Genomic DNA, 24596 nt, shown 5'->3' on the forward strand with positions numbered 1-24596 from the left:
CGCGGTGGCGCGGGGTCAGAGGTCGGAAAGATGGCGGCGGCCTTGGGCGAGGAGGTGCCGGACAACGAGGACTACTACTCGCTGCTCAACGTGCGGCGGGAGGTGCGGCGGGCGGCGGCGGCGGGGGGCGGGCGGTGGGGCCGGGCGGGGCGGTGGGGCGCCGCCGCAGAGCGGAGCGGCGGAGCCGGGCGGGCCGTGACCCCGGTGCCCGCCTGGGCGGGCCGGGCTGCGGCCGCTGAGGGCCCCGGCGGGCGGGAGCGGCCGGGAGCGGCGGCGGCCTCGGCGCGTCCTCGGGCCCGGGCTGAGGCAGCCGCTGCCCGGAGCGGGGCTGCAGAAACCCCGAGCGGGTGGCGGGGCGGCTGCTCGTGCGCGCGGCGGGACTGAGAGCGAAGGGTGAGGCGGTCATTTTGCGTAGGGAACTCCCGGATTTGGGTTTTCTCGGGGCATGTGGGAGCTTGGTCTCAGACTCGCCTCTTCACGCGTGTAACGTACTTCTTGGTTGTGCGTTCGTTCTTGTTTTAATCAGTGCTGTGTGGACTTTCCAAGTGTTTCCAAACTGGAAACACCTACATTTTTTGCAAGACACATCTCTCATCCGATAAAGGAGGCTCGGCAGTCCTCGGTTCCGTTTTTAAGAAGAGATTGGTATTGATTGATGCAGTTTTGTTACACTAGAACAGTTTGGAACTTAGTGGGAAGTAACTACTTTTTTTATAGTAATAATTGGGCAGATCACCAAATATCTGAGTGTATAAACTGTGCTGTAGTTGGTCTCCTCAGGTGCAATAGCAATATATCTATGTATAAACACTCCACTGCTCGAGCACATTGTCCTAGATGTCAACAACCGGAGCTGAAGGCTTTTACTGAACTACTGCTACTGCCAGGGAGAGCAGTTCATCATCCAGAAGCAGTTCAGTCTGACAGCTGTGAAAAAATCATCTTTGGAGTTAATGTCAGTACTTGTGACCTCGACAGCAGTCCCCTGTGCCTCACCTGTGGAAGCCTTCTGCATTTCTGAAGGAAAAATGTGTGACAGTAACCGTTTGCAGAACTCCTTAATGCCGTGCAGTAAAGTGTGCTCTTTTTAGAAAAATTTCTGTGTGACTCAAGCCCGAGTCTCCTTAAAAGCCAGTGGGCTGTACTTTTAATCACTCGACAGCTTTTGTAATTCACCCTCCCAAATGTCAGCAGGGAGCAGATGTAGAGGTTGAAAGGAGGAGGTGGAACCGCACAAGGGTTGCAGCTGCTTGGGAGATGAACAGTGAAGGCTTAATAGTTAAACTCAGCTGGGCTTTCAGCTCTTCACTAGAGACCAGAAAATTCAGGTTTGGTATGGCAGGGAGCTGGAAACCAAGTTAAAATAGTCTTTGAGGGAGTAATTCCAACTGAGAGTAGTAGTTGCTTTGTTAATTACCCCTCGCTAATTAAATTCAGCAGTACTATCCTGCGTAGCAGTGGAATGCAGTAAACTCGCATTTCCAGGTGCTGCGCCAGCTCCGTGTGATGTGGCAGCTGAGCTTAAAACAACAGTTAGGCACTGAACTTTGCAGCCCCAATGAGGAGAGTGAGCCTGCCGAGCAGTGATTTTGTGTATGTGTGTATATAAATGTTTAATCTTTTATAGATTTAAGTCCACTAAAAATGTGGTGACATGCTTGAGATGTTTAATGAAGCCGTTTAAGTCCCAAGTACAGAGATGGGACGCACTTTAATTTTGCCTAGAATTTTGGTAATAAAAATGTAACTTACATATGATTATTACTGACTTATGTATTTCATTGCAGTCTGAAATGATGTCAGTATTTCTTTAGCAGTTTCTAAGAGGCTATTGCTCATGAAATATTGAACCAATGACTCAAGCTATTCAATGATGATGAAAGGCCCAATCTAACATTTTATTGAACATGGCATTTATGAAAAATGAAACTGCTCATTTCTATTATATAATCAATAGCACATTAAACCATTTATCATTAATTTGATTAAAGAATGCCATTTTAGACCTATATGTTCCCCTGCCTTCTCAGTTGAGTTTAAATTCAATGTTTGAGAAAGCACAAGGCAGAAAAAAGAAAAAAGCTAATCTGTAGCTACCTTTACTGTCTTGGGACCAGCACATTTGGCAGGTCCCTTTTGCCATTATTATTTGGAAACATTAACGTGAAATGATACAAACGTGCAGAGAAAACATTTATTCTAAGCTGTTGTGAAAAATTGCACAGATTTCTAGCTTTGGTACACAGATAAATGCTTCTCTTTGATGAAAACCCAGACTTTCTTACCACAAGTTGGGAAAAAGGTGTTACTTTAAGAAACGAACTTTTAGACCCTGTATTTCCATGGAGAAAGCGTGGAAACTGAAAGCTTCAGTCACTGAAGAGCAGTAAGAGTAAATGGAATCTGTGTCTTTAAATTCTGTTATCGAAAGCCGTTTTCTGGATGCCCCCTTCTCGCCTCCGGCGCTGCATTCCTGTCCGCTGTAACCCCTGGCTGCAGTAAAAGGGAGGACATTTGCTTGAAGGAGGCCACCAAGTACCCATCGTGTTGTTTCGGTCATTTTCCTCTGTGTGTTTCTCCCGGTGCAGAGAAGTGGTGTCCTGCTTGCAGTGCCCCGGGAGCTGGTTCTTGCCTGGACGGGTTTGTAACTGGCGGTTGGTAGCTCCCTGAAGCTGCCCGTGCCACCTGCGCCTTTCGGGGAGCTCAGGTTGATTCTGGCAGCCACGCTCCTAACGAGGTGTTAACCAGGCTCCAAGAAATAGACAGCTGCTGCAATGTAGGGGGAAGGTACCGGGGCTGTCTGGAGTCAAAACCCGATATTGCTGCGAGGTTGTCTCCTGAGAGACGGTAATGGAAGGAGCGGGGCTTTACTCCATCGATTCGGAAAGAGCCATCCAAACTCTGCCTCCACCACGTGTCTTTGGCATGAGGCCAGGTGCCGTCTGCAATTCCAGAGTGGCTGTAGTAAAGAACGGGACTTTTTTATTTTTTTCTTGATGCATTTAGCGGCGCACTGCTCTGGTTATCCATCTGCTGCAGGTGAGTGTTCTGCGGGTGGATGATGCACTTTCCTTCCTGGCCGCCCAGCAGAGAGCCCTCGCTGGGGAGGAGGGGAGGTGCTAGGGAGCCTAGCTGGGAAGAGGTGAATGTAAGACTGTAGGTTTACATTTCTCTGCTCTGGAAAGGCAGTGCTTTTTGAGAGTTCTAGTATCTGCTTGAGGGCTTAAAATTGAAGTACAGGTAGAATTTCATGTCCGTCTCTGGATTTAAGTGTTTTTGTCCTGAGGTCATTTTATTTTTTCTTGCTCTTCTGCACTGAATTGAGGAGACAGTAGTTGCGTAATGAAAATAATGTATGAACAGAGATTGCTTGGGTGTTTTGTGGGTTTTTTTACTTAACTTTCTATCCCTAGGTATACGCTGGTGACCTGTTGCTTCACTTGTCGCGCTATAAATAGTGTGGAAAAAACTGGTGTGCATAATTGAACATTTTATTAACTTATGTAATGAAACAAAAGTCCATTCTTGATTTTGTGTAAGTAAAAATAAGTAATAGCTGATGGACTTCTCTTTTAGGGCTGGTCTTGAGAATGGTGTTTTCTAAATAGCATTGGTTGTGCTTTAATTAATTTTTACTGCTTTTCACAGGCCTCTCAGGAAGAGCTAAAAGCTGCCTACCGCCGGCTGTGTATGCTCTACCATCCGGACAAGCACAGAGACCCAGAGCTCAAAACACAGGCTGAGCGGCTCTTTAACCTTGTTCACCAAGCTTATGAAGGTCAGTGGAAGTCTGAAGTTTGCAGAAATTGACTTCAGGGAGTTTCTAGGAGGGCCGTGTCTTCGTGCTTTTTGGAGAAGATATATATTATTACAAAGTAGTAATTAAGTTTGCTGATACTTAGTGATGCTTTGTTTCTTGCTTCTGTCCTGTAAATCAGAGGAGTAACGCAGTATAAATTCTGCAATGAATGAGATGGGGAGTCTGTCTTATTTCCTGCATGTTGTAAATAATCTTTTCCCCGCTTCCCTTACCTCTGAAAAGGCTCTCCCATAAGAGCCTGAAGACTGAAAAGCTTCAAACAGAAAGGCAGTTTCATACTTTACTTTTGAACTGATGCATCCTGAGTTTCTGTTCTCTGCCACCTCGTTGTGGTCCCCGTTGTTTTTCAGCAAGTTCTTCCATGTGCTAAGACTGAGATAAGGACAGTGGATTCATAGTGATTAGAGATTTTTTCTCATCCAAGGATGCCAAAGCCCTTTAAAATACTCTGAATTAACCTGACAGTTACTTAAATCCTGGTGTCACCATAGGTAATACCTAGTGTAACTGAGGCACAGGGAAGTGATTCGTTAGAATTAGCTTGCAGCGTTTTGCAAGTGTGATAAGAGGCACCTGGAGTGCAAGTGGGTTAGAAGCTGGTAGGACTCTTCTGCGTTAAAAAACTGGTGCACCAAACTGGCTGCCCTGTCCTGTAGCCTGAAGAGAAACTAAAGCAAAATGGTGAATGAATATTCCTCTATTAAACCGAATTTAAAAAATTAGGTGAGCTAAAGAACTTTTTTTTACTCTCACGTTTTCTGAATGATAAGCATTTGTCTCTTCCAGTTGGACTTGAGCATGGGTGGAGTCTTTTCCACTGTCCCTAGTTAGGCGTTCGGCCATATGGAAGCTTTTGTGGGGGAGAACAGTGAAGGTCTTACCCTGATGACATGGGCAATAAAAACTCAGGATGCCTCAGTAATTTCATTTGTGTGTGGTGAGTAGGTCTTACGTTAGAGGCAGCTTTCCCTTTGAATTCTGTGGCTTTGCTTGGCTCTGTGTTGTGACGTACATGTAAACTGTTGCTCCTTTAGTACCAAATGGGAGCGTAATACTTTACAAACAAAAACTCTGAGATCTTGAAAATAAGCCACCCCACCTCCTGCCTATTTTCTCCCTGTCCTCTTCCATCTCTTAATACCACACAACAAAATGTTTATTTTATCCAAATTTATAAACTATAGTATCTTGCCTTTAGCAAGTTCCATAATCTTCAGGTAGTTCAGATCAAAGCTCAGTTACTCGCATAAGCCTCTTTTTGCCTTAACATACACACCCAGCTCCCTCAAGACTCATCAGTTCCCCCACAGTTAAAAAAATAGGTGATAATGATAAATGTGGTCTTGGAACCCTGTGGGAAAAATACTGATGATTTCTTAATTATTTTTTTTTAAGGAAGGGTGTGGTATGAGAGATTATGCATTTAAATATGCCTGACATTTTAGAGATTCTTCTTAATTCGATGTGCAGTCTTTTTCCAAAGTAACTGTTCTGCAGTCTCCTGGTGTATTTTATTTTCTCCATTGTGTTGGGTGACTTTTGGGGAGATTCAAATTCTACAAGCAGTTTTGCAGTTACCCTGTGGTTGATGTCTGGCGAGGCATGAACTGACTCTTGGAAATTGCTTTGTTGGTGCTTGGCACGTCCCACGTGTTTGCACTGGGTGGGAAAGGATTGGCGGGCAGGGATGGTGAGGAGGATCGAAGACAGGGAGTGAAGCTTTGAAAGCTAGACAGAGGTAGGTGTCATTCCACCTCAGAAAGTTTCCAGGATTTAGCTATTGCTAAATTGCTAATGATTCCACTGATTGTTAGAGGGCTTATGTCACCCTCCAGTCGAAGACAGCAATACCGAAAACCCTGCTGCCTCTACAGTTAGTCTGCACGTCTCTCTTGTGTTCTTTATGCTTTTTGATTTTAAAAGTAAGTGGGGGGGAAAAAAAAGGAATTTGATGGGGGGAAGAGTCAGTGTGTCCTGTTAATATAGCAGGTGAAAACGTTAAAGGGAGTTAATGTAAAAATTGGATGCAACTGTAGAACAACGTGTTTCCAGGATCTGTGCTTGAACTCCATGTAGCACTGGTGTGTTGGTCTGAAATTCAAGAAGACCAAAGACTGAGTTCTCTCCTCTCTTTTGATTTTAACCTGCAGTGCTTAGTGATCCACAGACCAGAGCCATCTATGACATATACGGGAGGAGAGGACTGGAAATGGAAGGATGGGAGGTGAGAGAAATTTAGCACCTTATGGCCAGTGGAATTGACTAAACCCACCTTTATCTGACACTCTTGTTCCATCGAGCTGCGCTGACACCTTGATGGTAATAAATGCCTGTTTGTTGGAAGGCATCCTTGTTTAGTTATTTCTGTCTCTGCTGAAACACCGTGATGGATTTTCAAAGAATACTTGGGTTTTTCACTTGACAAGAGAACAATAAACCTGACATTCAGAGTTCCCTAATAGGATATTACCGTGACAGGCAACATCCTTGTCGGAGACAAATGCGTCATTATTGTCCATCTAGTCTCATCTTTTTCATCTGAAACTTTTTTATCAGCATCAGCTAGCCTTCGAGTTTGAAATTACTTTTTCTTTCTGTGCTTTTTGGGGTTGTTTTCTTGGGCTTTGAAAGAGCATTTGTCCATTTGTGGCTTTCCTGTTGTTAAGTCCCCTTAGTAGCCTCTGCCAGTCTGAGCTGATTGCGCTGCGCTGCTGGCTGCAGAACCGTATTATATTGGGTCAGGTCAGTACCAAGGTCAAGCCTGGAGTTAATAGCAAGAAATGTGGAGCAGTGGCAGCGTGTGACAGACATTTTGGAGCTGCTTTGGCAGACGTGTTCTTATTTTGAAAAGCCAAATCCAATACTCTTTCTATGCATGCCTAGAGCCATACCTGTTTAAAACCCTCATTCCCTGAGCCATCTAAAGTAAGCAGATGTGAATCAGCATAGCCTAAAATCACAAAACTCTCACTTAATCAGTTTACCTCACGCCAGAAACTTTCAGTCGTTTTCATTTTTGTGTCTACACTAGTAGCGAAGTTAATGGGTAGCTGTTGGTAACGGCTGCGCTGCAGCATCTTGTCCTTGTGGTTTGAAAGCTCTTTGCCCTGGTTGTGTCAAGGGAATATAAACAACCAGACCATTTTCCCTTCTCTCAAAGCATGGGGGTTTCTCTCATGCCTGCCATTTGAGCTGGCCCAGCTGTTTGCCTCCAAACTCTGAGTACTGAAATCCGTGCAGAGTGGCTTACAGCAGCAGCAGGGGCAGCGTGTTAGCGCGTACCAGGTCAGGGCCTCCGTGCCATCGGCAGAGCAGTACCCTGAACATCCTCCTTCTGCTGATCTTTTGGGTTTAATTTCTTTTTGAGCAGGTTGTGGAGAGGAAGAGAACTCCAGCTGAAATCAGGGAAGAATTTGAGCGTTTGCAGAGAGAGAGGGAAGAGAGAAGACTGCAGCAGCGAACTAATCCAAAGGTAAGCAAAGACTTCATCCTAGTCTCAAGAGTGAATCCGTAAATTATTATGAAAATGCCGGGTGTGATGAGTCTAGATGAGGGGCTACTCTAAATAGCCTCTTAGTTATCTACACTTAGTGAGTTACTTTTCTTTTTTTGAATATGCAGTTTCTCTGGACAATGTAGGGAAAAGAGCTGATTCTTTGAACAGTAATCCTCTACTGAAAGTTCTTTTTTTCTTTTTTTCGTTGAAACATGTAGGAGCAAAATACCTCTTTCAGCAATTTCCGAGAACAGGCCTAACACTGCAATGTTTATGATTTCTTTCCAAGTATTCCAAATAAAATGAAACTCCCTGCAGTTACCAGACAGGTTTTCCCTTCGACACTGCTGTAGCATCACAACAGTGCAGGGAGGTATTCAAGCACAGCTTTGAAGCTGATGACAAATGCGAGGCAGCTCCCAAACTGGCTGGGTGGCTGCAGCACCGTGAGCAAAATCAACCGGAACAGGTTTGGGGTCCGACCGCTTCCACGGTTAGTGCCTGTTCTGGGAAGGCCTGACGGTGCTCTCAGGGTGAGAATCATCACGGATTCCGTTCCCGTCTCTCGGTCTGGTTGTGCAGCCATAAACTGACACAAAAGGACCCACCTTGCAGCTGAATTTTGGCTGTTGGGAGTTGGTCGAAGACACAGTGTTGAGGATGACGTTCTCACGGTAGGGTTGGGATGGCAGGGAGAGGTGGAAATGACGATCGACTGCGGCTTCCTCTGTCACCTGCTGTGACTGGAATGCGCCGACGGTTCAGAATGCTGACAGCCTTGCTGGCTCTTGGCCTGATAAGCACGCTAGGCAAACCCAGGGCTCGTCAGGATTGGCACTGACTGAGGTTTCAATGCTTGTTGAATCACAAAAATCTTGGTTCTCATGCAGCGAATAACGTTATCCAAGAGCTGCATCTACACTCACCAAACGTATTCATACTTTGGTTTGCCTGTGTCTGTATTTTTCTTGGGTTTTTTTGCTTAAACTATCAGGAACCATTTTATACCTATTTTTTAAATGTGATGAAAATCCATTTCTTCTATGCAGTACAGAAGTGGTCCATGGTGGGGGAGCCTTAATTTTCCTCTCTCTACCCCAAGGTAACCATGCAGATATTTATGTAGACAAACTTTCTCCATCTTGAAAAAATAAATTGTAATGAGACATCAATTCTTTTTTTTTTTTTATTTATAAATATTTCTATTCTTGGTGGAAAACTGGGTATCCCCAGAGCTCTCACTGGAGGCGTGCAGTCAACACTGATTCTGCATCCTGAGGCACAGGTGGCTTTGAAAGAGGAGGTCTCCTGTGTCGTGTGTTCATGCGCAGACTTCTAAAGTGTTGCAGCACAACTTGCATAACCCAGGAAACAAACTACCAGTTGATTAACGGTTATTACCGTTGTTTTTGAAGGTTTCTGGTGTTTTCATGGTCAGCGGTTTAAAATCATGATGTTTTCTGAGTGGACACAAGTGTGAGTACAGCAATGCTTAGGATGTGCCAGACAAACGTCCATCTGAGATGACCTGTAGGGTTCCAAGATGTTTCCCTTGGCACAGACTTTGGATCTGCGCTGGTCTTAGCACAGCAGATCACCAGGCTGCTGTGGATAGTGCTCGAGTACAAAGAACTTGCTTGTACTGGAAGGGTAAATAAGCGTAAGGTGTTACACGAGTATCTGCTGACAAGGTTATTCCAGGCAGGAAGGGACTTCTGGATGCCACAAAACAGGCCAGTCGAACTGTGTCTGCTGGCGATGAGGGTGATGGGAGTCAGAAGGTGTTCTCGGGGAGGGACATGGTTATCTCCACCTCGTGCTTCTCTGACTTCAGGAATTTGACATTTTCTCTGGGCACCTCGCTGTGGCTTTGAGCAGTAAAAAGCGGAGCTGCTTTGTGAGCCTCAGCCTCTGTGTCCTGCGATAAAATTAGCCATCTGGGTGTTTACAGCAATTGCTGATCGGCAGCCTATAGAAATGTCTCTCCAGGCAGTGTTCCTGTGGAATTAGGTAGCGCAGCTGTGATCATTTCATACACGAACGCAAGTTATTTTAAAATTTCCAACATTTTGTCAGTTCTATAAAACGGTTCCAGCAAAATAAAGCATTTTAACCAGAAATGTTGAGCAATAACCAGATGTAGGCAATTTGGCAGGTTTCGAATTGAGTCTATTATTTGCTTTTAGAGCTTTGTTTTTGCTTTCAAAGATGTGCAGAAGGGTTGAAAAGTTCATTACTTGATCTGAGAAGAACCGTTTCCTGTTAAGAGAAATTAAATCCCGTTATTTTCCTGCTGCGGAAGGTCAATATCTAAGAAATGCAGGTCCCTTAAGGCTCGATCTGGCACAGTTTCCATATGTCACCTTCCAGAAGGTAAATCCCTAAGAAGAAAGGCGAGGCGGGGCTATATTCTTCTCTGGCACACCTCTTAATTCCATCAGTAAAGTCTGTTCATATTCGCAGGATGGCAAATAAGGGTGATTTTAAAAGATGATACCAGATAGCAACTCTTTTGGTTCTGTGGTGCCGTTCCCCAGCTTCCTGCCCCGCTGGGTTGGTGTGTTCCGCAGCATGTCGCGAGCGGGCACCGCCGCCTCTGTGCAGAGCTTTCCCCTCCTTCCCTGCTGCTCTTGCTTTGGGGAGGACTTTTTCATTTCAGTGGTCTGAGCAGGTGGCTGGTGGGGAGCTGCGAGCAGCAGCGGTCCCCTCTCTATTATCCGGTGGCATAGGGGCTGCCGTCGTTCTCTGGGAATATTTTTAACTTTACCATCTGCTGCTTTTCCTGTGCTCGCGCCCGAGCCAGTTTCCTTGCCAGGATCTATAGACCTCTGAGGGTGACTTCACCTGCTTGGCGGGGGGTGAAATGGCTGCACGGAGTCCACCGCTCGCTTCAGCGAAAGGCGGCTACAGAGATCTGCGGAGGAGCCGGGGAGGGATCGGAGACAGTCCTTTCCTCTGAATGGATCTTGTGGATTTTCATGGATAGGTTCAGGTGGTTTCCTTTTTCTCATTGGGAGGGATATTTGTTCTAAAATTCATAGGTGTGAAAAAGGGAATCCTAAGATTTAAGTATGATTGAAAGAAAGGAGCTGCGATGAATTTCAGGAATGTGTGAAGACCTTGGCGCATCTTTACAAAGGTACAAGCATTGCTGTACGAAGAAACGTGCTATAGTAAGATGTTTTCTGGTGTTTTTTTTCAGTGCAAATTGTTGAGAAAGCTTTACTGCTGCTTATATTCTGGTCTGAGTTGAGAATACACAATTTTCTGTCTTTTTGCCATTCAAATTCAGCACGCTTGCTACTCAGCATGATACCCCTTGTTTAAACTTGGAATTTAGAGTTGCAGTCTGGCAAAGGTTCTGCACTGAATGTGGTGCTCCCCATGGAAAACCTTTCTTTCCATCCTGCCTCTGTTACGAAAGGTCTTGGGCTTTACACTTCCTTGAATTGAACAGCATCAGGGAAAAATGGAAATAGTTCTCTCTTTTGTTAAAACAAATGCTCACCTGTATTTAGACACGTTTGATCGGTCACTCTGCAGTGCCTTTGGTGGAATTTCATCGAGTGGAGTTGGCACGTTCTGTTTCTCTTTGGCTGTTGTACTCCCCCTTCCCAGAGGGCTGGAGAGCAGCGCAGGCCTGGGCCGTGTCCGCAGCAGTTGCGGTTTTGCCTCGCTTCACTCTTGTTTTGGCCTCGTTTCAAGGAGCAGCACAATGTGGGAGAGGGCTGAAACTGGAGAGGCTGTAGCGTCCGGAGGGCAGATCCCTTGAAGGTGACTTTGCAGATGGTTTCTGAAAAGTAGTCTTGTGCGGAAAGGGCAGGAGCTCGTCCTTGGTGCTGCCACGAACAGGACGATGAGCGGAATTGCTCTGAAGCTTGCCAGGGTGCCCAGAGTCATCTGTAAACAGCTGGGGCACAGCCCCTGTTCCAGAGTTCTCCTGGAGATAATGGCACTTGCCTGTGTTAAAATATTTACTGAATTTTTGCTGCTAAGAAATCAGAAAATAAACATTGAGGAGAATCTCCACAGCAAATAAATCCTTGGGAGCCAAACCAGAGCAAAGTTTTGAGTCCTGTCAAACTCTGCAATTCTGCCTGTATTTATGATTCAGCATTTGATTAGGCTGGAGTGAGCAAGGAAGAATGCTCACTCAGATTGAAATCAGAATTTATTCCATCCATACTTGGACTCTGTGTGAGTGGTTTTGTACCTACCCAGCTATTGAGTTTCTTGATACAAATTGCTCAGAGTTCATCCTGTGCTTGTGCACAAAGGGGGTTTTTTATTGCAGCTGGTACATTTTATATGTGCCGGAATGCTGTTTAATAGGTCTGTAGGGAAGGTTTCCAAAGCCTCTTGAAGTTATATGACCCAGACAAGGATCTAATCGTGCCCTTTTCAAATAAACCCACTCTTGCAGTTAGTCTGAGTGAGCGCAGCAGCAGGTAGCCAGACTATTTAGCTGTGGCCTAGTTTTTTGTAGGAATAAGCTTTTCTATGGTCTGAGAAAGGAAATATTTACCCCTTGCTAAAAGTCTATCTTTGTCAAGCATTCCTTCTGATTACAAGATACAAACTATGAAGAAGAAAATGAAATTTTTGACTAACAAGGTCAACTACAAGTGAATGATGCAGCTCAAAACTAAGTTGTTTCAGATAACTCATAAGAAGAAAGCACTTAGAGGATTTCTAGCCAAGATCCACTGAAGAAAATCAATTTCTGAAATACATTATTTCAACTTTAAAATACTGACAGAGCAGAATCAGTTGTGGGGGAAGAAGAAACCTGCTGTGTAGAAGTGTTCTACCTACTTCTGTAATGTGTCACAGTAGCAAAATTACCTATAGTATTACAAGTTGCATTCCTGCTGAAAAACTGTCTTTTATCCAGTTCATTTTATGATTTATATTGCTGTTTCAGAATATTGTAATTGTTCATTTTTGTTTGAGTTGAATGTAAGAAATGCATTTTAGGGTGGAAAGGGTAATTGCAGAACAAGAAAAAAATGCAAAAAAATGTAATGGTGTACAAGGATAGTTTAGCAATTTGGCCTACGTGTGTTGGGTGTTTGTTAATGCTAAGTACTTGTTTCACTTGTCATTCCTTAGGGAACAATTAGTGTTGGAATAGATGCCACTGACCTCTTTGATCGTTATGACGAAGAATACGAAGATGTGCCTGGGAGCAGCTTTCCCCAGATCGAGATAAACAAAATGCACATTTCTCAGTCCATTGAGGTGAGGGGGCAGCTGCTGCTGCCGGGGTGGAGCAGGGCCGGAGCGGGCGGGGCGCTGCTGTGTGAAACGGCAGAAAATGAAACACGGCTCAGGGGGGTCTCACCTTGATTTGGGGAGGGACGCGATCGCCCGCGTGGGTGGGAAGAGGAAGCTCAGTCCCGCCAGGACTGCGTGTCACCCGTACAGCAGGTGACCGGTTTGCAGGCTGCAGCGGTCCTGCCTTCCTGCTAGCAGGGAGGCTCAGCCACAGTTGAAAACAGGAATCTAGTTCTCTCTGAACATCGAGTATTTCATGTATGAAAACAAACGGCGCCCAGTTTTGAGGACGTAGATAAGGAGAAGAAGGGGGAGTGTTTCCTCTGTTGCAGAGAATTGAAGAAATTTAGTCTGCTGGTGAGACTAGAAGGGTTTGCAGCTCAGGGTCAGGACTTCAAGGTGGAACATTAAAGGTGTCACAGATGTCTGGTACTATAAGAATTACCTCACTTTTTGCCGTACTTGATCTTTGACTACAAAATCTAGAGCACGTGTGGCCGTGTCTGGTTCAAACACCTGGGCTTAGTGGGTGACGGAGTCAGCTGGAGTGTTACCTGGCTCTCTGCGCTTACACTCTCTGCAGTCGTGATTATGTCCTTCAGGAATACGCATTAAATGTGCTAATTGGGATCAGAGTAATTGGTAATAATATTCCTTTTTCAGGCACCACTGACTGCCACGGACACAGCAATACTGTCTGGTAACCTTTCCACCCAGAATGGGAATGGAGGTGGATCAATTAATTTTGCTGTCAGACGAGTGACGTCTGCCAAGGGATGGGGAGAGGTGAGTGTATGAGCTGTTACACACTTTGCATCCAGTCTGTTTCAGGCTGCTTGGATGAGGTACCTAGTGTTTATTGTCTTCAGGGAACTTTAGCTCTGTTTCAGCTCTCATTTTCTACATTCTATAGAATATAGAAAAAGGAATTCGTAAAGGAATTTGAGAAAAAGGGAAGGCCAAACCTTGTTTTTTCTAATTTTTTTCCCCCTTTCCATTTGGCTGAACATTTTGGACTTACTTGTGCTGAGAGAATCGTTACCTGTTGTCTCCAACCCTTCTAATTTCCTGTCTGAAGGCTCTCGGGTGCCTTCCAGTGCTGTGAGCATGCACTTCTGGGCAGCGTGATAGTTTGCCTTCGCTTCAAAAACTGCTCTGCTCCCAAGAAAGAAGTGATGGGGGAAGATAGTTTGACTCCCAGGGAGATGAGATTGAAGGCAGGTCCCACGTTACCCCCTGCAAGCTGTGCCTTGCTAGACCAGTGGCTTTGTTCAGGATGTTCGTGGCATCGCTGCCACGGCTGTGGGGTGGCTGTTTTCTGCACCTTCCTCTTTGCACACTAATCTGTTCCCTCAGCTTGTGAGAAATGGGAGCTGTCCTTTCATTTCAGAACTCAGAGACTGGGGGCATTTGATTTGCATCAGGATTTTGTAATGCCGGTAATACGGGAGCTTGTGGATATTTTCATGAGTCAGTTGACTAAAAAAGTTTTTAAAACCCATGCAATAAACTCACTTGGGAGATGCAGATGTAGTAGGAGCAGCTTTTACAGGTTTTGTCATGAAAAGTGTCCGGCCTAAGAACTGCTTCTGTTAGTGAGACTGAACAGCACCAAAGAAATGCTGAACAGCCCTGGAGTCACCAGACTGTCAGTGGATGAAGCAGCAGGTGCCTTCTGCAGCTGTGGAGGCAGAGCAGCAGCAGAACTGCTGGCAGCACCACTGTGAGGCTGTCCTCAGAAGGACTGTCACCCTCGGAGGCTGTGAGGCTGTCCTCAGAAGGACTGTCACCCTCGGAGGCTGTGAGGCTGTCCTCAGAAGGACTGTCACCCTCGGAGGGCTGTGAGGCTGTCCTCAGAAGGACTCTCACCCTCGGAGGGCTGTGAGGCTGTCCTCAGAAGGACTCTCACCCTCGGAGGGCTGTGAGGCTGTCCTCAGAAGGACTCTCACCCTCAGAGGGCAGCAGCCAAGCCTTGCTGTTTGCCGTTGCGGGGCTGCGGTGGAGGTGTTCTCTCCATTTTCACTGGAGCAACCAGAGCAGGTGCCAGTGGCAGCCTGTAGCACTACAAAACTGGCTTTGTTTTTCTCATGAGTCTCAGTGAGACTCCTCTTATTGTGAATGCAAAGCTAGCGGAAAAGAGAGGACGCTGAAATACGTGGTAAACGTTACTCAGATGTTTAAAATGTCTGTGATGTGAATGGCGCTTGTGAAGTACTTTGTCACAGTTGTAAAAGATGTTTTCTTCTAACAATTTGGCACTGTGCATTTAAACAGTTGGAGTTCGGAGCGGGAGACCTTCAGGGACCTCTCTTCGGTCTGAAGATATTCCGTAATCTTACACCAAGATGGTAAATATTAGAAAAATGGTCTAATGATTAATATTCCACACTAAGGAACGAAACAGCTCGAATTCTCTTCCATGTTAATTCTGGATTTGTTTTCTATCCTACAAAATAAGGTATTTCTCTAGACTTAAGGTCATACTCTAGGACTGATCAGAGCGTTTCTATTCTTTTTGTGTGTCGCTGTCCTCCATTTTCATACTTCCAGTTTAAGGAAGGTCTGTGTTCCACATCCTTAGATTTGTATTTGATCTTGTCATGAATTGTGATATTTGAGGTGTGATCTTACAATCAGCAAAGGGAGTTTGCTCTGGGAGCAGAACAAAAAACTGTGGAGCTCTTCTGGGGCTTCCATGTGTGAGACGGAGTTTCTGACAGCAAAAGAGGAGCTGATACGTGAATTCAGGGAAATAATGCTGAATTTGCCACTAGTGTGGTGTCTGTTTACAAATGAATAGAGGTCTCGAGTTGCAAAGGAGAGTACAAGGTAGGGGCTGTGATTGAAGACACATGTTAGAGCATCGTAGGTGCCAGACTTCCTTCTTTTTATGTTTTCTAATTCAGTAAATACGCCATTCCTCAGAGCTTACCCAGGGACCTTTTTCCCCGTAGAGTCCTTTAATGCTGGTTTTTGGAGCTGATGCTTGAGGATTATTAAATAGCAGAGCTGCTATCTTCTAGCAGCCAAGTGTGCTGCCTCTGCAGAAGACCAGAACTTTATCTGCCCAGGGCGGGAAGCGTAAAGGCTGAAGAGCAGCCTGCTGTGTTGGCTGCAGTGGTGGGGCACAGACCAGTGCACTAGGGCCTGTGCCTGCTCTTCTGGGTGCTGCTGTGGTCAGTACGGTCTAAATTAGTTTCGAGTTTTTCCTGAAACCCTCAGGCAAGGTCATGCTCTTGGCAGGATAGTCTCCGCATGTTCAGCAAGGCTCCTGGGCAAGAAGGGATTTGGGGCCGTCTGGGAGCCTGTGTTTTATCACTGATGAAGCTTTCCTTATTCTTCCTAGTTTCATCACTACAAACTGTGCCCTGCAGTTCTCGTCCCGTGGGGTCCGCCCCGGCCTCACCACGGTCCTGGCCCGCAACCTCGACAAGAACACGATGGGGTACCTGCAGTGGCGGTGGGGCATCCAGTCAGCCATGAACACGAGTATCGTCCGGGATACAAAAACCAGCCATTTCACCGTGGCGTTACAGGTGAGAGTCCTGCCGCCGGAGGCAGGGGCAGCGATGCCACCCCCTGGGAGAGAAGTGCCTCGGCTCTTCTTCCCAGCAGTATTTTGGCGTGGGACTAGGGGGTAACAGAGCGGTTGGTGCTGCCTCGTACCGACACGTAGCATAGGTAAGCGGCTGCAGCTGGGAGAGCACGACGCTCTGCCACCCGTGTCCCATCCAACGTGTCGGCTCAGCTGAGGGCCGGGATGCACAGCAGAGCCTGCAGAGAGTGCAGGCTGCCACAAGGACGTGGCAAGCGTTGCTATGTCTTCTGGATTTAGGATAAGAAAGGAAATTTGGGGGAACGTTCAGTGGTGGCCAAGGGTACGTTTTCATACATTTGTGCCTCTTGTATTTCAGCTGGGAATCCCCCATTCTTTCATGATGGTCAGTTATCAGCATAAGTTTCAGGATGAGGATCAAACACGAGTGAAAGGTTCTCTCAAGTAAGTGTGCAAGAGGAAATTCACGTTGCTCACGGCCTGAAGAATCTGTCCTCTCCTGCTGTTGTAGGCTTCCAGGTTCCACACAAATCAAATGCTCCTGTGGTCTTTGGGAACCTGCTTTTCATTAATTAAATCTGGTAAATCTGAAGTGAATGTCTTGGAGGCTTAGGTCTGTGTGCCTCTTCGGATACAGTACTTGTGTGTGATCTCTCTATCATCACCAGTGAGAAAGCCAGTTCTTGTAGCCTGTTTGCTGCTTTACAAGCTGAGAAGGCTGATCTCATCTTGTAGATACACAGTGAATCTTCCAGTAGCCAACATCTGCTGCACACAGATGTATTTCCGTGTTTAACTTGTTGGGGAATCACAGGATTCAGTAAAGAGAAATTCAAGAGTCTTCCCTGTCTTACCAGTTTTTGATTCTGTCGTTCTAGGGCGGGTTTCTTTGGGACCATAGTGGAGTACGGAGCAGAAAGGAAGATTTCCAGACACAGCATTTTAGGAGCCACCGTCAGCGTTGGTGTTCCCCAAGGAGTGTCTTTGAAAATCAAGTCAGTTCAAGCTTACAACTCTAGGTTGCAGAGGCTGACCGTAACCTGCACTGTTCTGTTTCCAGTGCTGGGGTGGGCAGGTCCCAGTCTCGGGGCAGTACAGGTGTACTGGTGCATCCCCATGATGGGATGCGGCTGCCCTCGCCTCTAATCCGAGCGGTGCCCATCGGGAGCTCTGCACCTTCTGGGGTGGTGCTCTGAGCCTGGGGCACCTCCCTCAGGACGTGTCTCTGTGACTGGGTGGGTGCACCAAAATGTTCTGAAAATACAGCTTAAAGGAAGGTTTGGAGCGTGACGGTAAGCAGATGGAAGATGTCCGAAAATATCATTAGTAGAAATGTATTTAGCTGTGTTCTGGTTTTATAACAGGGTACACGAGTACATACTTGATGAGTGAATCACCGTTAACTGGGATAGGTGAGGAGAGATGCGGTTCCCAAAGGGGCAGCGCTCCGAGAGTGCATTTGTAACGGGTGCCAGCAGAGGGCAGGCCGGGATGCAGAAACTAAAGACCACCTCTGTCCCAGGAAAACTGATGTTTTCTAAAATAAGGATTATTATAAGTGTCAGAAAAATATTTATGTACTCCTTCCTTGAAGGCACACACTGGTGTTGTGGACATAAACCTTCTCTATAAGTGTTTTCTCTTTACGATGATGTTGGTCCCTTTCCCTGGTGAAATTGATGACCAAGTAAATTCTCCTAAGATTACAAAAACACTTTAGAATGGTCAGGTATTACCACAGGAGATGTCTGCTACATAAAAGTCTGTCTGTGGGTGGTGTCAGCTGTCTGTCTTACCGTTGTCTTGATTTGGTTTGTGAGCTTTTCACCTTTCTGAGCTCATCATTCGTCTCTCCTTTGGTTCAGCAGTTGTTCAGCAGCATACACTGCTGCTAAAGATACTTAATCACACACATTAAACTCTGCGTCTCCTCTCACCTGTTGCTCTGTTCTTTTTTTGCTCCAGGCTGAATAGGGCTAGCCAGACCTACTTCTTCCCTGTCCACCTGACAGATCAGCTGCTTCCCAGTGCTGTATTCTATGCCACCGTGGGACCTCTAGTTATCTACTTCGCCATGCACCGGCTAATCATCAAACCCTACCTCAGGGCACAGAAGGAGAGGTGAGCTCACGGGACTGTTTTAAACTCAGGGTTGGGACGTCCCACTCGAGTGCTTCTGGCAGCCTGGGTGGAATATCCAGCTGAGCGCTGTGGTTCACTGCACCATCAGTACTGCTGTGTTCTGGAAGCCTACAAAAATATATTGAAAGGTGGGGAAGAACGTTGAAACCGAGCGCGTTTGCGTGGGGCTGTGGCTCGGCTGTAACTGGGGTGGGTGGGTGAGCTCGGCTGCCCTGGCCGGGTCCCAGACCTGACCTGCTGTTGACTTCCTTGTGCCAGGGAGCTGGAGAAGCAAAGGGAGAGCACAGCCAGCGACGTCCTTCAGAAGAAGCAGGAGGCTGAAGCTGCGGTAAGTCTTCCTCGTAACTAAGTCCCCTTAGTTAAAGGAAGCTGGTTTCGCTCTGCTTTCCTCTTTTGGACACAGTGTCTGACACTGCTTGATTTTTGCTCTGCCCCTTGCATTGTGACAGGTCCGGTTAATGCAAGAGTCTGTCCGGAGGATAATTGAAGCGGAGGAAGCCAGAATGGGTAAAGATTACACCACCATTTACTTGTTCCATAAGTCTGGAGAGAGGAAGGAGCAGTACAGAGGCTGGGTGGTTGAGGGGGAGAAACGCAAGATGTCGTTTCTTCATTTCCACTCCTAATGAAGCACAGCATAATTGCTGTTGCACGTGCAGTGGGCAAGTTCTGTTATGATTCGGGTTCTGGTGCCTGAGCTTAGTAGGGATCCACTGAATATTCTCTTGGGATGTGCTGTGAGGTGGGTCGACAGGCTGAAGACAGCAGCCTGGATTCACCTCTCCACAGGAGCACAGTGTGTGTATAAATATGTGCAAAAGTTACACTCTGAAGTTTAGGTTGCACTCATCTCTAGCTTACGCAGTTTGCTGCTGGGTCATAATGGAAATCTGATTTCTGATGTTTGCTAGCAATTTCACAGAGAATGTTCCAGAGTGATCTGACATCACTTGGACTGTCACATCAGCGTGGCATTGAGGTCGGGTCATTCTGTCCTAGTGCTGAAGATTGCTAACAAATGCCCAGGTAGAAATGTTCTGTCTTGAGAAGCATGGGTCCAGGCAAGGAGCATTTAAATATCATTGAAAGCAGCAGGAAATGCCAGGATGGTCTTTTCACCAGTGTCTGCCTGGCCGTTGGTGGGAAGCCTCTCATCACATCTGTGATTTCCTGTGAAATGCAGGTTTGATTGTGGTGAACGCCTGGTATGGGAAGTTTGTTAACGACAACAGCAGAAAGAATGAGAAGGTGAAGGTAATAGATGTGACTGTGCCCCTGCAGTGCTTGGTGAAAGACTCTAAACTCATCCTAACAGAGGCGTCCAAGGTACGTAGCTGTTCTGTCAAAGCCCAGGCTCGAGGCCTTGAATGTGTGACTCAGAATCTCAATTGAACCACGTGCTGCTGCGGTTTAACCCCGGCCACAGCCCAACACCCCGCAGCCTCTACCCCGGGGAGCAGGGGAGAGAGTTGGAGGGGTAAGTAGACTCGTAGGGTGAGATAAAAACAATTTAATAATTGAAATAAAGTAATAGTCATAATAGTAATAACAGAAAGTACAGATGGGTAATGCACAATGCGATGGCCCGCCACCCGCTGACCGACGCCCAGCCCGTTCCCGGCTAGCGATCCCAGAGCGGAGAATCCTGAAACCACAATCCCAGAAGCGAGCATGAGCTTCCTGATCAACCCTTATCTATACACAGGACATGACGTTAGATGATAAGGAATATTCCCTCAGCCAGTTGGGGTCCGTTGTTTTGGCTGCGCTCCCTCACAGCTTCTTCTGTACCTGTGTACTGGCAGGACATGAGGAGTTGAAAAGTCCTTGATTTCTTAGCAACAACTAAAAACATCACTGCGTTATCAACATTCTTCTCGTATCAAATCCCATACGAATCCAAAACACAGCACTAATCTGGCTGCTAAGAAGGGAGGGAAAAAAAAAAGCCCTACCCCAGCCAAAACCAGGACAGCTGTCCTGCCAGGGGATTTCTGCAGCGTGCTCGAGGCTGGTGCCTCGGGATCGGTTTACAGAAGCCATTGACATACCGAGTGTTACGACGTCCAGGAGCGTCGGCTCCTGCGGGCACCGCCAGCCAAGGAAACTCTCTGCGTATTTGCAGCGCAGGACAGAGTGTGTCACAGCCCCTGGGCTGTACTCCAGGAGCTTCCCGGCCCCCCAACACGCTCTTTCCTGCAGTTAGAACTCGGTGCTGCGCAGGCGACTCCTCAGCCTCTCGTCTGTCTGGTTCAAGCCCAGCAGCAGCGAAGCACCACGCAGCCACGCGCTCGCTCCTCCCGCTCCCAGTGCGGTGGGAGGAGAATCGGGGAAAAAGCAAAACGCGTGGGTTGAGATAAGGGTGGTTTAATAACTAAACCAAAATATAATAACAATAACAGTAATAAATCGTAATAATTGTAAGGGAAAGGAATATCATTTTTAAAAAGATAAATAAAAGACAAGTGGTGCACAGTGCAGCTGCTCACCATGCACTGACCGATGCCTGAGCAGCCATCTGCCCCCCAGCCAGCTCCCTCCAGTTTCCATACTAGGCACAGCGCCCCATGGTCTGGAACAGCCCTTTGGCTAGTTGGGGTCAGCTCTCCTGGCCATGCTCCCTCCCAGCTTCTTGTGCATCCCCTCGCTGCCAGAGCACAGGAAACTGAAACATCCTTCACTTAGGATAAGTGCTACTTAGCAACAACTAAAACATCAGGGCGTTATCAACATTATTCTCACACTAAATCCAAAACACAGCACTGTACCAGCTACTGGGAAGAAAGTTAACTCTATCACAGCTGAAATCAGGACATTGTTCATCTCATTGGCAACAAAACTCCCTTTTTTTAATGACCCCTTGTTCTGGCACTAATAAATGGTTTTAGTCAGTGGAAGAGCTGTGAAAGCCCGTTCCCTAATGCTCGCTCTGTCCTTCTCTGGTTCAAGGCTGGGCTGCCAGGTTTCTACGACCCCTGCGTGGGTGAGGAGAAGAGTTTGAAAGTGCTTTACCAGTTCCGAGGAGTTCTGCACCAAGTGATGTCGGCTGACAACGAGGCCCTTAGGATACCAAAGCAATGTAAGTAGCAAGGAACGCCCTGCTGCCTCCTTTGGGAACCAGTAAAGGATTGCTTCAGCCCTGGGGGGTGGAGCGCTCGGAACTGGGGTTCTGGGGTTCAGAACTGGGGTTACTGAAACGGGCTGACTGTGATACACCCCTGGAGCATGGCCAACAGGAGCTCAGCAGCACCCCTGTGGCTCTTTATGCCGTCCAACCTTACCTATCCGACCGGAGTCTGAGCAGAGGCCTCCCGCAGCTGCTGGGGTCCCGCTGGGCAATTCGCAGCACTGGGTTGCCCGTTGAGGAGTCAGTTGAATGTATGGAGGCTAGTTGGAGGCCTGAGCCAGATTTCTTCCCCGTCCCCATTTATCTGTGAAAACATTTTCTCTGCCAGCATAATTTTGTGAAACTGGTATCTGCTAGTGACAAGTTTTACTGGTACCCCGGTAGGTCTGGGGAGCTGGCTAAGGGCACACACCTCGTGTTTACCCTAGCCCAGCTCCCTGGCCCAATTAAGAAGCCTATCCAACTTGCAAAGCTTCCATAAGTATGTCGGGGGGTGTATGAATGGTGTTTCATTAGCAGCCAGAAACGTTCCTGCCTGTCCCTGGCACGGTGGTAAGTTGAAGGTAGGATGTGTCCCGTCCAGCAGTGGCGTGTGTCCCCATTTCTCGTTCTCGCCCGGCAGCGCACAGAATCGATGCGGACGGCTAATCCGGAGAGAGCCTGCGCGTCCGCGGCGGGACCCGGGCCAGCGGCCACGGCAGAGCCTTCCCCGGACGCTGCCACTTCGAACAGAGACATTTTTATTTTTACTCTCCGTATAGCGGGTGGTGTCCTACCAGTTCTGTTAGGAGACAAAATGAGAGAACCTGCTTCTACAGGTGGCTCCAAGGCAATACTCTGAATTCTGGCTCAGTAACCAATAAAGCAGCGTGACTCTGAGTGCGCAGTGCTTTCTGCTGAGGGGGCGCGAGCGGGCGCTGAGCACCGCCCGTCACGCAGCCGATGCGGCCCCAGCCCCTTCGTGCGGTCTCGTGTATCTCTGCTGGCACTGAGCGGGGAAGAAGACCTGTTGTTCTCACTCCTCCACATACTTCCTGGGGTAGGTAACGTACCACCTTCTGCTCCTGAGAAGTTAAGTTCTCTGGCCACCTCCTGGAAGGCCTCTGTGTAAATCCTTTTGTTGGAAAGAGGACAGAGATTGTTTTCCATCTCAAATCTGTGTTTGAAACGTACTTGTTAAGAACAAGTATGTTTAGAATGAAGTTCTTTGCCTTTTTGTAGTAACATGGACCTCTTCAGCATGAATCCATCCAGCTGCTAATTTCAAACACCGCTATTCCCGACAAGGACACAGGGTGTAATAGTCATCTCAAATTCTTCTGCCACTTAGAGCCATGTATGATCAAGGCTTTCAAGAAAAGAGGAAAGCAGCTGGGGGAGAAGGACAGCAATTTCATTTCATTTGATTCTGATCCTGCAACTATCTCTTCCCATCTTAATTTATTTCTAGGAAAAAGAGGAATGTAGTTTATACAAATAAACCAGACCAAAGTGAGGAGAGATGCCAAATGGGTAAAGAGCTGAAGACGTAAAATTCAGGTGCCCTTTCTAAAAAGCGTCAGTTATGACGTAAATCCATTGGATTAATGTTGCCTAGAAGCCATGCCAGTGATTTTCCAGCAAAAAGGGCAGCCCTGTTCTAGTGACACAGCAGATGGAAACAGCAGCCTTCTAGTATCTACTGCGCACGTCAACGCTACCGAGGCTTTTTCATAGAGAAAAAGAGTAATTGTGGCTGCTCCTCAGTCAGTTCTGCTCTTGGCGAGTCCTAGAACAGCCTTCCCTGCTTACGTGTGAGAGACAGGGGGAAAAAAAGGTACCTTGGCAGCGCATTGTTGCTCTTGACAACTACTACCATAAATAATTTCCTGACCTGTACCTGGCCCCTTTTTCTGTGCAGCGGTGGTTCTCTTTGCTCAAGTCATTGTAACAGAAGAATTGGATTTCCAAAAGCAGATTTATTTGAGCCGGTCTGAGAGGTACCCCCTCCTCTAAAAAACAAGCTCATGCAATGAAGGGGTGTTTGCTTCTTTTTATTAGAAACAACCCAAAACTTCAGTTGTGACCAGCTCCTGGTGCAGGGTTTTATTTCACTTACAACCAGTGTTCTGTTGATCTGAAATTAAATGTAAAATGTGCAATAAATCATATTCAGCTGAAAAGCCCACGTTCCCTTTGCATCTGTAGGACGCTCTTGAAAACAAAATGAAAAGCAAGGGTTGCAAGTTTTGTAAATGTAACTGCACCCTCTGTCACATCCTCCTTTTTGACCTCTGTTGATCACTTTATGTGTGACGTTGAACTGGGCAGCAATCTCCACCAGAAATTCCTTTTTTGTGTCTTTTCACTGCATGGTCAAGAGTGAGAGCCAGTCCGTAGTGGCGAGGACGTGGCAGAATACTCCCAGGAGTGCTGAGAATGCAGTTTTGCATAAGCAAGTGCAAAATAGTGACAAGGCATTTACTGCTGGTTACAAAGAAGAATCGTGGCATGGCCCGGTATCTAGCGGAGCAATGACACAGAGCAGTGTTTTCATGAAAACAGTTTGCACAATAAAACAACTCTCCTCATTTCTGACGACTTCCCAAGGTGCAGTTTCTGCCGTCATGAAAGTCTTTTTCTTGCATATTGTCTATGTTAAAATGTAGAGAAGTAGCGATGCGGTTCTAAAAACTGCCTCTGTACTTCAGGATGTCCCGTGGTAGTTCTGCACTTGAAAAATACCATTTCTGAGAGGCAGAGAGCATCGTTGCTGCTCCAGCAGTTAAACCTGTACCAGGGGAACATCTTTGGGTGCAAACTTTAAAATGCTGTGGAAACACGAGGTGTCACGTCCATCTCTAACCGACCCAGCAGGTGCTTAAAATACCTTAATGAGGATCCGGGAACACACGTTTATCTTCAGCCAGAGCCTTTAAACTGTAAATTCTTGAGGTGGAGATGATACAGGTTTAGGATTTACTTTTTAGTCTTGCCTTGTCTTCCTGCGCTCTCGTCTGCGACAGCCCTGTCCAGGGGGCTCAGCCAGTGAAGGGCTACCGGGAGCCAGAGCTCCAGGCGCCGCTTCTGCTGTAAAAACCATCTAAACCTCCTCGCGCGCAGCTCACCCGTGTTGGTACCTCCAGGCCAGGGCTGGGAGTCCTCGTGTTGTCATCAGAGAACTGACTCGGTTCTCCTG

The 24596-nt window shown here is 47.0% G+C and overlaps 1 protein-coding gene across 2 annotated transcripts; it reads left to right on the forward strand.

Annotated features, from left to right (window-relative positions):
• Positions 1-9: 9 nt before the first annotated feature.
• DNAJC11 (DnaJ heat shock protein family (Hsp40) member C11) lies at positions 10-23580 on the forward strand. 2 transcript variants are annotated; one of them, XM_074893169.1, is made up of 16 exons: positions 10-102; positions 3649-3778; positions 5971-6044; positions 7191-7292; positions 12429-12557; positions 13257-13379; positions 14868-14941; positions 15940-16129; positions 16508-16593; positions 17028-17144; positions 18115-18270; positions 18550-18619; positions 18741-18798; positions 19475-19617; positions 21241-21370; positions 22041-23580. In XM_074893169.1, the coding sequence occupies exons 1-16, from the start codon at positions 31-33 to the stop codon at positions 22064-22066; spliced, it is 1680 nt and encodes a 559-aa protein (XP_074749270.1). In that variant the 5' UTR covers positions 10-30; the 3' UTR covers positions 22067-23580. The 2 variants fall into 2 exon arrangements, with proteins under 2 accessions (XP_074749270.1, XP_074749271.1); XM_074893170.1 differs by lacking the exon at positions 10-102 and adding an exon at positions 375-393.
• The last annotated feature ends 1016 nt before the right edge of the window (positions 23581-24596 follow it).

Source organism: Strix uralensis, chromosome 23 (genome assembly GCF_047716275.1).
Source record: "Strix uralensis isolate ZFMK-TIS-50842 chromosome 23, bStrUra1, whole genome shotgun sequence".
Taxonomy (NCBI): domain Eukaryota; kingdom Metazoa; phylum Chordata; class Aves; order Strigiformes; family Strigidae; genus Strix; species Strix uralensis.